At 41.8% G+C, this 11,107-nt stretch overlaps 1 protein-coding gene across 1 annotated transcript in view; it reads left to right on the forward strand.

Annotated features, from left to right (window-relative positions):
* pid1 (phosphotyrosine interaction domain containing 1) overlaps nucleotides 1-10,575 on the forward strand; it is a 28,759-nt gene extending 18,184 nt beyond the window's left edge. Inside the window, exon 3 of the mRNA XM_071496697.1 lies at nucleotides 7,872-10,575. Within this exon, the coding sequence (XP_071352798.1) occupies nucleotides 7,872-8,372 (501 nt within the window). The 3' untranslated portion in view covers nucleotides 8,373-10,575. The remainder of the gene's footprint in view (nucleotides 1-7,871) is intronic.
* The last annotated feature ends 532 nt before the right edge of the window (nucleotides 10,576-11,107 follow it).

Raw genomic sequence — 11,107 nt, forward strand, 5'->3', positions numbered from 1 at the left:
CCAGTGTCTGGGAAAGTGCCTAATGCTGAAACGACACGTTCCAAACGGGTTGCTGACTGTTTGTACCTTCACATCAGTCTGTTCCCAGATCTGATCCAACAGGACCAAACTGCTTTCCTCAACAACTGCCTCCTTGTTCTGCTCTAAGCCCCTCTTCCTGTCATCTCAGACCCTCTCTTCGTCTTTCTCCATGTTACCAAAGCTTCTCCGTAGAGACAGGTATCTTCTCATTGATTCCTCTTAGTCTTCCTTCCTCCTCCTCCTTTTCCCATACCTCCTTTTTTTCTGCTGATAGCTGAACCAGCTGTGGCCCCAGCAGCAGCAGCTGCCTTAGCTCTACACCTCTCATACACACATGCATGCCTGCGCGCTTACACACACATACCGACTCACTCTGACCGAGACAGACAGTGTGTGTTGTGCGTGAGTTCACCAGGATGTTCCTGTCTTTCTTCCCACTGGTCTACTTGTTGGGCTGCGGATGTTTTTTTTGTCTCCCTCTGTGTACCCCTCACTTTCTTCTGTCTTTCTTTGCATTCAATTACTTTCTATCAGCTTTTCTGTCCTCTCTCGCCATGTGTTTGCATCAATAAGTGTCTCTCTGCGTGTCTGTCTAGTTCTTTTTTGTCATTCCAGTGAGTTATCAGAAGATGTTAAATGTTAAAATCTTTTTGCCTCATTTATCATTAATCTCAGACAGGTTTTTTACTGGCATGTAGTGGTGGCAGAGTGACTGTGCTGGTATGCATGTGCTACATGATGTTTTTAATGAATAATAGTTGCAGAGTCTTTTGCAGCGCTGTAAATATGCAGTATTTGCCCAACCTCCCTGATGATTACTACACATCTCTTCGCACAGAATAGACTGAGACTCCAGACCTTTTAGCTTGATATATACACATACTTTTTTCTGCGTTCCTTTCTTCTTCTTGTGACCCCCTATGTTGCCTGGATTGAACTAACAAGTGCTAGCACTAATGAGCTAATCTGCTAGCATGTTTATTGTCAGTTATGTGAGCTATAACAGTGCTACCTTATACTTTTTAGTAGACCACACTGGCTGTGGAATTGTCAATATTGTCAAATTTGGGGGGGGGGGGGGGGGGGGGGGTTAACATTACAATGGATATATTTCAGTAGGAACTGATATTTGAACTTTGGTCTTTATACTCCACTAACGTTTAGCTATTTCATCCTCATGATCTCATGTTTTTCCAGCCAGACAGAGCAGAGTCGGTGGATATCTTTTACAGGGCCACAGATGTACTCACTGAAGAATTTGACGGAAAATTCTATGATAATACACCTGTAATACAGAAAAGTATTCAAATTCTGATAATCAATGAGTAAGTCAATTAACAAGCTTAAAGGAAAGGTTTGACATTTTGAGAATTTTTGAATTTTCCTTTGATATGAAGCTACGGCCAGCAGCCAGTTATCCTAGCTTAGCTTAAAGACTGGAAACAGGGGGAAACCGCTAGCCTAGCTCCTATAGCTAGTACAATTAGAGGTCATTTAATAACACGTAATATTAAGTTTTCTGAATTCCTGAGATAAGAGAGCTCTGGTAGGTGGAATCTTTTTACCTGTGGACAGAGACAGGCTGTTTCCCCCTCTTTGCAAGTATTTGAACTAAACTAAGCTAACCAGAGATGAGTTGATTGTGTGATTAAAAAAAGTGAATAAGCATGTATCCTAGAAAAAACTAGCTTACTGACAATTTATCAGCTGTCTCCGTCATGTCACCTTAGCCCGGCAGGTCTAGCTGTCTGTCAAGAGTCTCCAATGTAGGAGAGAGAAAGAATAGAAAAGGACAATGGCCTCCATAAACCAGGAGTAATGGTGGCCACATGTCTCACCACACATGCAAATGTTTAACCATACTCCTCCTCCCTCCTCTCTGTCACACTCACAAACTCACTCCATTTCATTGTTTTTGTCTCTCTCCTATGAAGCTGGTATACACACACACATAGTTTCTCATCTGCAGCAGCAATCCAATCGGCTCAATCGGATACTTTAAATTTCAATCTGACATTTTAGTTTCCCAAACCCTGATTTTTATTTTTTTTTTCGTTCTTCCCTCAGCCCGTAGGTTTGTAGTCTGTCTGTTTTTCTGTCAATGTTTGCTTTGTAGCATTCCTTCTTTGCAGCCCTCAAGGCCTTCGTTCCTGTAACTGATCGTTATTTCTGTCTCTGTATTGCCTCACATGGAATCAATGTTTTCTGTTTGACTGTATAGAACTGCTAACAATTAACTGCAGAAGGGAATGCAGAACAATAGAGGGGATGTGAGGATAGAGAAGAGATGGGGGGGTGATGGGAGTTCAAGGAAGAAATGGGTGAGAGTGGAGGGAAGAAGAGACAACAGTGGAGGAGAAAGAGGAGAAACACATGGAAAGTTGAAACAAAGGGGAGGACTCTAGACCTCTGGAATGATTTAAGCTGCCTGCCTGACTTTGCCAGCACTGAGATGACTGGTGAGCAGCCTGCCAGAGCACAGGACAGCAGATGTGTTCTGTCCTGGATGGACAGATTGACATATCAATTTTGTCCTGAGCTTGATGGGTAGAAAGATAGAGCTAGAGTGATTTGCTTCATGTTTGGCACAAATACTAACAGTCCTCATGCGTGCGTTTGTAGTTTGGCTTGGAGATCCTAAAAGCAGCTTGTTTCTGCTCTGTCAGTGAGTCAGTCAGTCTCTTCTCTGCCTGCAGAATTTTATGATCATTTGGGTCAGCGCGGCTCTTCATTGTCCCAATCATAACCCATGATTTGTACCTTTGGAAAATGTGCTCACACACACTCTCATAAAGACACTTACACGCATAATGTCGACGTTAAAAATCACCAATAAACTGGTCTCAGGTCCACCTCTGGAGTTCTCTTCCAGACACATATTGTGCACAGAACCACCACATGGTGTTGCTTCAAGGCCTCATATTTAATGCAGGAATAATGGTGTCAGGTGTTAGATAAGAAATTGTGTTTTTAATTTTATCGTCCACATCGCTCCCTGGATTGTTTCAGACTGCAAAAGCATAATTTTCCTTAATGTGTGTCCACAAACCAAGACTCAGACCATGTACCAGGTCTCTGCACTGGTGACATCCACAGCTGGAGGCAGAATGTCTTCACGTTGTTCATCAGTATATCCCATGTCATTTGTACATTGGTACAAACGTTCACTTGGGCTTAAGAATGAACTGATTAGATTTTGGTGGTCAAAGGTCAAAGTTGAAGGTCACAGTGACCTCCCGTTCTTTTGAATGCAACAGATCAGGAATGCCTAGAGGGAATTTCATTACATCTGGCACAAACATTCACTTCAGCTCAAGGATAACTCAAGGTGGTCAAAGGTTAAGGTCACTGTGACCTCACAAAACGGGTATCTCAATTTATCCATTGCCATTTATTGAGAGACAAACCTAATAAACTCCACATTGAGTTTCTCATTTAGTGCACAAATGTACAAACACTCAACTTTCCTTCTACAGATGCTAAATTTACCTACAGACCACATTTTAATATCAGGTGTAAATGGGCTCAGTGTCGTCTTAGGCCTGAAGGGAAAAAAAAGTCAGCACAGTTGAAATAGGTGATTCATGCACTGCAAAACCAAAAAGAAATCATGCGTATCCAATGTTTTAGTGGTGTATTTTTATTTTATTTATTTTTTTTATGAACACGGCCTTATAAGCTGTATTTCTTTCTGTTTCTATCTATCCCTCATCTTTCTCCTCAAGAAGTGGAACAATTTCATCCTCAGCCGCATGTTTGGACTTTAAAGACACAAAGTCTGATGTTTGCTCTGTCTCGTGACCTTCTCACCTCACACACTTCTCTCAACCTCACACACACACACACACTTATACTAGCTTTATTTCATTTGTATTCCTGTCTGCATGCCCTGTACAAGCCCATTGTAGAGAAATTATTTCTGCCCGCACATTAACTACATTACTTCCTACTTTTCTAACACAACAGCAGAACAGAGACAGTAAAGCAGACATGTATAGATTGAGAGAAATCACTGGCCTACTCCCAGTTTCTTTAAGAGCCTTAAACCTGGAAGACGCCTTCATTCAGCTAGGAAACAAGCAATCAGTGGAAACGATCACAGTTTAAACAAGTAACTCAATATCAAAATAGGAGCATCAGAGAAAAGCAGTCCATAATGACTCTTTATTGCTGTTTGACATATAAACAGAACACTGGATGGTGGATGTGTCTTGGCTCAGTCTTTGGATTTGTTGGCTGACTGAGTGACTGACGGCCTTTTGGCTGCAAGACGGTGTCAGTGTGGTTGACTAGCAAACCGCCCAGCCTCCACACTGCCCCTGCAGACCTGTGGAAGTCAGCTAAATGATGAATCCAGTGCAAATGCTGCATGTCCCACCCTGTGGTCACTGCAAATGAAAACCATGCATGAGTAGGCAGCTGCTTCACTGCCTGGATCTCTTATGGTTGCCTATAGGAAACTGTGAAATCAATGTCATGTTGTGCTGCAATCACGGTATTGCAGGGCTCCAATCCATCGAATTGCAGGATCCTATTGTTTGTGTATACCCTTGGTTGAGTTTACAAAATTTAGAGAATTGATTTTACCGCTGCATTCAGTTACTGCCCCGAGTGGAGACATATCTCTGATGCTGGCATTACATTTGTTGCATGTGTTTTAAACATCTTGTTTGTAGGGATTTAATATATTATTTTTCATAAATTAGCCTTTTGCTCATTTAAGGGAACTGTATGGGAATATATACACTGTACTACTTACTTTTATTTCCCAAAGGATCGTGTAATCCTTTCATATGTGTGTTTGTGTCTAATTATAGGTTTTTATGCCTCCTCACCAGCAACAGCCATGGCTGCAGGCAATATGCATGTGGATTGTCCGTCCATTCCCCTTCACGGAATTTCCTCAAATTTGGCACAAACGTTCGCATGGATTCAAAGATGAACTGATTAGATTTTGCAAAATTACAAAACATGTTTGTGCCCTTAGTATCTTAAGAATGCCTTGATCCTTACGAGGGCTTCAGTGTTTTGAGTCCAGTTCTGTTTGTTATTCACTTGACTCTTGACTCTTCAATTCCTCTCATAGTCCACCACAAGCTCATTGGTTTTGCTGATCATGAGCTTCAGGTATCCTCTGGATGTCTATATAATAATATAGTTGTTTGGTATAGTTAATATATTATACTTCCCTTTTGCTAAAAAAAACAACACTTAATAACTACGATTAGATACACTACATACTACATTACACTACATATATGAGTCTGGACAAGCATGCACGTAAACTGCAACTGGACTGGTTGGCGGAGGCATGCAACCACGCAGTGGTAATTCTAGTTATATTTTTTCTGGTAAATACTACACCTGCCTACAGAGGACTAATTGCCCCTCTAACTGAGAGACCAGCAAATGGCTGACTGTTCTACATGCTTACTCTGTAGGTCAGTCAAAATCATAACAGAGAATGAGGGCAGGTAGACCTTGCACACGGTTGCAAACTATCAAACTATCAAAACCTGTGACAGAAGAGAAACAGTCAGATCATGTGATGAATAAAACAGGACCCGGAGCTCTGCTTTGTATCGTTTTCTGGTGCTTTATGACAGTCAGTCATGCTTTATGCATTGGTATCTGTTGATCTGCTGGGTAGACTTTATTTCTGTTATAAGCATCATAAAACATAAGAAAGGAAAAGACTTACAGATAATAGTTCTACTTAAATTTCCTAAGGGAATAGTGTTATCGAGACCATAGAGGGGCTTGATATTTGGCAGATGTGGACTGAGCCATGAATGTAGTCCACATCATGTTCCAGACTGTTATATGATACACATCTTTTCTTAAGTATTCACACTTATCATTTGACTCATGTTATCTGTAGTTGTGTGTCAAATGTGTGCTGTATGTAAGCCAGCTGTAATGAACTCTTGAGTGCAGAGTATTCCCCTGCCCCAGTATAAACACAGACAGGAGTGAAAACTCTTTGAGTGTTTGACTTGTAGCAGGCTCCTCCTTTGTGTATTTTTATAAAGCCATAAAGAACACCATGTAGAGAAAATGCACAAGTCAGCCATTATTGCTGGAACGCTCTCGAATTGGCCACATTCCCATAGAAAACTCCAGCTTTGTTCACGTCTTAGCTCTTTCTCCCCTTATCCCTCTCCATCTACTCAGTCTATCGCTCCTCTGGTATGCAGTGTCATTACTATGGTATTCTATGGTCCTTGTTTTGACCACAGCTTCTCTTTGGGAAATAACACACATACACAGCCTTCAGCATGTTACCACAGGGAATTAGAAAAGCCTCTCATCACCACTGTTGGTTCTTGAAATGTCTTTCTCTATACAGCAACATAAGCACCACGGGTTTGAGGTAAATTAGCTTAAAGATGTACTCTGAATATCTAATTTATAAGTTCACATTGAAACATTATTTTTTAATTTTCTCCACATTGATTTGCCCCCAGTACTTGTCATGTAATAATGTTTTAAATATTGAAAACTGCCTGAGGTGACTTGAAATCCAAATGGGTCCAGTCTTGTTTCTCACAGTTAATGGTTTTGCTCCATCTTACCTCAAGTTGACACTGAATATACACTCCATCAGAAAAAGACGGAGACCTGTAAAATAGTAAGTTGGACCCTGAAAGCAAGGAACCCGTGATATCCTGATTTTAAATTGGACCATGCAGACATCAGTTCTTTGTAGAACTGTCCAAGGTTAATGGGTGAATTCTTTTTGCCATTGGGAAAGTGGTCTCTGACTTTTGGACCCCACTCTATACCTAAACATCACTAAACACACACTAAACATTTGACCTAAATGTTCTTGATCCTGGTCTGTTTAATTGTGGCGTTCCCCAAGGGTTTATTCTTGTCCCACTGTTGTTTTCAATTTATTTGCTTCTTCTCAGTCAGACAATACAAAACCATGATGTCCGCTTCCATTTCTATGCAGACGACACACAGTTATTCGTGCCACTACTATCAAACAAATCCAGCAGTTGAGCTATCTAATGAGAATGCTACAGCTCAGAATATTACTGGCACTGAGAGATTTGAACGGATTATCCCTGTCCTAGACAACTTGCATTGACTGTTATATACATTGATTCAGAAGTTTTGCTCCTGACTTTTAAGGCATTAAATGGTGTTGTCCCAAAATATATAACTGATTGGCTGACCCCTTGCTTGCCTGTGTGTGCCCTTAGATTGGTACGGTTTGCTGGTTATTCCCAGGTCTTGCCTAGTGACAGAAGGTGACTAGGGGGTCACAGTTAAAGCCCACAGACTTTGGAAAACTTTGTCTGTTGAGATTAGACAGGCTACGTCTGTAACATCTTTTAAATCACTTCTTCAATCTCTCTTGTCCAAGAAAACCTAGGTGACCTTTTAATATGTTTCATCTGGTTTTATCTCTTTCTATTTTCCATTTTATGTTTTCTATGAATTTTTTCACAGCATGTTAAAAATGTGTCTTATGATTGGATTTCTTGTTATTACTTGATTTTGCTTTTATTCTTTGTTTTTCTCCGTTATTCGGTAACTTTAAAGAAAGATACTTTATGAACAATCATAATTTTTTCAGTATGACATATTCTGTTCTGTGGATTCTGTTTTCCAATCTCTCAGTGTATTTTTAAGCAGATATATTATCTTTTGACATTTTTAAGGTATTTTGGATTGCACCCCTGTTGTTTTTCCATTTGCAGCTTCTGTACATCTGGGGAAAAACTACTTTTGTAATCACTGCAATGTACTTGTAGCCAACTGCATATTTACATTTGTTACACATCATGCTGTGGAAAAGATGAGTCTAATAGTATCTGTGTGCGTCTCCTTTCCTGCAGGTGACCTACCTGGGTAAGGTGACTATCTCTGGGACCCAGTTCCTGTCTGGCTGCACAGAGTCGGCAGTGGTAGGACTGGTGGAAAGTCGTGCCCTGGCCCAGCAGCAGGGCACCTGCCCTGCGGTCAGCTCTCTGCTGGAGATTCGGCCCTTCCAGGTGCGCCTTCACCACCTGGATGAGCATGGCGAGGCCTCAGTAACCATGGACACCTACCAGGTGGCACGGATCGCCTACTGCACAGCCGACCATAGCATCAGACCCAATGTATTTGCTTGGATCTACAGGGAGATCAATGATGACCTGTCCTTCCAGATGGACTGCCACGCAGTAGAGTGCGAGAGCAAGCTGGAGGCCAAGAAGCTGGCACACTCAATGATGGAGGCTTTCCGCAAGACTTTCCACAGCATGCGCAGTGATGGCCGCATCCACAAGAGTGGTTCATCGGACGACTTTGCTGAGGACTCATCCACCCCTGAAGACTCAACCCCAGATGACGGTTGAACTGAAACACACCTTAAATCCTGATCCCCATCCTAACAAAGGGAGGGGTGGCTGGAAAGATGGACAGATTATGTGCTTTCTCTCATTCTCCCCTACAATTTCTTCTGTTATCAATTTGGAACAAAATTAATTGACCCTGTGAACCAACACACCCAGGATAATGAAGTAGCTTTTAAATACTGTAAAGAGAAGGTAGATGGAAAAGACCCACACTTACATACAGTGATAGCAAAGTGCTGCCTCTTTGAGTAAATGGCCCCTAAGACCCACAGGGGCCTTTTAAGCACCTCGGTAAATGCCCTCAAGAGATTGACTCAACATTTCCATTTTCAACCACTGTCACTCCTGCTACCAGCAGAAACACTGTTTGTGGTTCTTAAGCTTTTTCATCTAGGAAATAACAAAGTTTAGTCCCTGTTCTTCTTACCCCAGCTCATGAAAACCTATTGCTACTTTTGCCATGTGGGGACCCAGCTGAAATAGGCCTGTGACCTATTTTGGATCCCAGCCCAGAGTATATGAGACTGTTGGAGCACATAAATTCTTTAAATGTTTAATTATAAGGATCTCTGTTTCAATGCCTTTGACCTTGATAATAGCAAATGAGGATGTGAAAGAAGAGCTCAGCCTTTAAGCACTACTCATATCATCACTATAGTACCTTAGTCCAACCCCGGAATTCTTTGCCAGCATGGCTGTTACTCATGTGGACCATGGAGCCAGAGCTTCTACCTCTGTCTCCGTTTAATAGGTACTGAAAGATCCTGAGTATGTTAAAGGCACCTGGGAGAATAAAGGTGCTAAATTATGTTTTATTTTAGAAGTTCTCTCTAGGCTGAAAACCTGGGCCTGTCTCAGACACCTTATTCATCCACATCTGACTTCTGTTTTGAGTATACCAAAATTCAGGCTGGTTTTTGCCTGTCAGATTATGTGCCTCACTTTCCTCTCACATTAGTTTGGTCTCTCACCCAGGTCGCAGTGTGTATGTGTGGCCGTGTGTGTGCGTGCTGGTCTTTTGTGTGTGTGTGTGTGTGTGTGTGTGTGTGTATGTATGTGTGTGTGTGTGTCTCTCTCTCTGTGTGTAGGTGTTTGCTTACTTCTGTACCTTGTGTATATGAATGTACACGCGAGTGCTTGCATCTCTGTGTGTGAAAGAGAAAAGGTAATGGAGGAAGAATAGAGGGAGGGGGGACTTCTCTTTGCCCCGGCAGCATCCATTTTCGATGCTTAAGGAGACGTTTTAAAATCAGACATGGTACTGTGACCATTTGCCACGTTTTCCTACTTTAATCTCGTGTGAAGTGAAAATATGAATATGAGAGTCTGAATGTGCCAGTCACTGAGGTTGTAGGACCCTAAATCACAGCCGTCCAAGAAAACGACTGGCACCTCCTGGCCTCTGCTGAATGTATGATGAGTCCGACGTGCTGTGAGCATCTCACACCATCTCCAGTCACTTCAGTCTCCCATAATCCCCTCATGCTCTCACAGACAGCTGGAAAGGAGCGAGCCAGTGATGAGTTGGCTCTGCTGCCCTGCATTGCCTCTCTGAACGACTGAGGCATCACTGTGGGGCAAAAACTCAACAGAGCTCCACGTGACTTTCTTCTTTTCTAACTGGACTGTATTGAACAGATCGGACACTGTCAGTTGAAATGGTCATCGGTCAGTGACTCAAACAGAAAGATGAAATGGCTCTGATCAGTACACACTCTCACATATACGCATCTACATTCGATTATACATATGTACACACACATTGTATTTGAATCTCGCTCTATAAGCTTATGTAAATACAAATGTATCACTTTCCAAATATTACAGCATAAATGTTGATAGCTATTTTAAATAATAAAAAAAAAAAAGTTGAGAACATCATACAATACAGAAACAGTGTTATGTTATAAAGCCTACTGTGAATAATAAGTGGAGAGCCTGATAGCCGTGGCTGTGTGAGCATGTGTGTGTGAGTGTGCATGTGTGTTTGAAAGGGATTGTATGTGGTGTGAAGTGTGGTGAGGGGTGTGTATGGACAGGATGGGGGCGGGGGGGGGGTGTTTATAAAGCTGTAGATTACTATGTCATGTCTGTCTGAAAGCTCAGACACGCTTTAAATGTTTGAAAAAAATGTTACCTAAGTGTTTTCTATACAGTGTTTGCAAAGATCAAGAAACAATTGCATATAAAGTATTTACCAACACCAAGCGTGTGATGGTCTGTTTTGTCTCAAATCCACATTTCGTTTCGCCTCCTTCATTCATTCATTTCCCCAGTCACCAGACCCTGACTGAAAGAAGTTTTTATTCTTTAAACTTGAGTTTAACTCACTGGATTCCCTGCTGTGGCTGTGTGTGGGAGGACAAATACAAAGCATGTTCAGTTTCAGAGCAAACACACTAGGTAACCAGATGATGCTCTGACACCCTGCCAGGACAGATGTATATTATAACCACGCAGTCAGTTTATCCCCCTTACACACATGTTGCCTCACACTGGAATGTGATTTTTCTGTTTCTGGAGTTGTGTGTACTTTAAGAAATGTTTGGAAGGGACTTAAAGCCACAGCCTGACACAAAAGCTATTCATTCTCTTTTTTCATGGGATCATAATTGCCAAGTGTAGGTGGAGTTGACGTATTTGAAACATCTTTCATGCTGCACTGTGAGCAGGTTTGAGGGTTTTAACACTTCTGCTACAGTCACTCCTCTGCTGTGTGTGGTCACAGTGCCCTG

This window comes from Trachinotus anak, unplaced genomic scaffold (genome assembly GCF_046630095.1).
Source record: "Trachinotus anak isolate AG129_WGS33_773 ecotype Australia unplaced genomic scaffold, CSIRO_AGI_Tana_v1 ptg000014l, whole genome shotgun sequence".
In the NCBI taxonomy this organism is placed as follows: domain Eukaryota; kingdom Metazoa; phylum Chordata; class Actinopteri; order Carangiformes; family Carangidae; genus Trachinotus; species Trachinotus anak.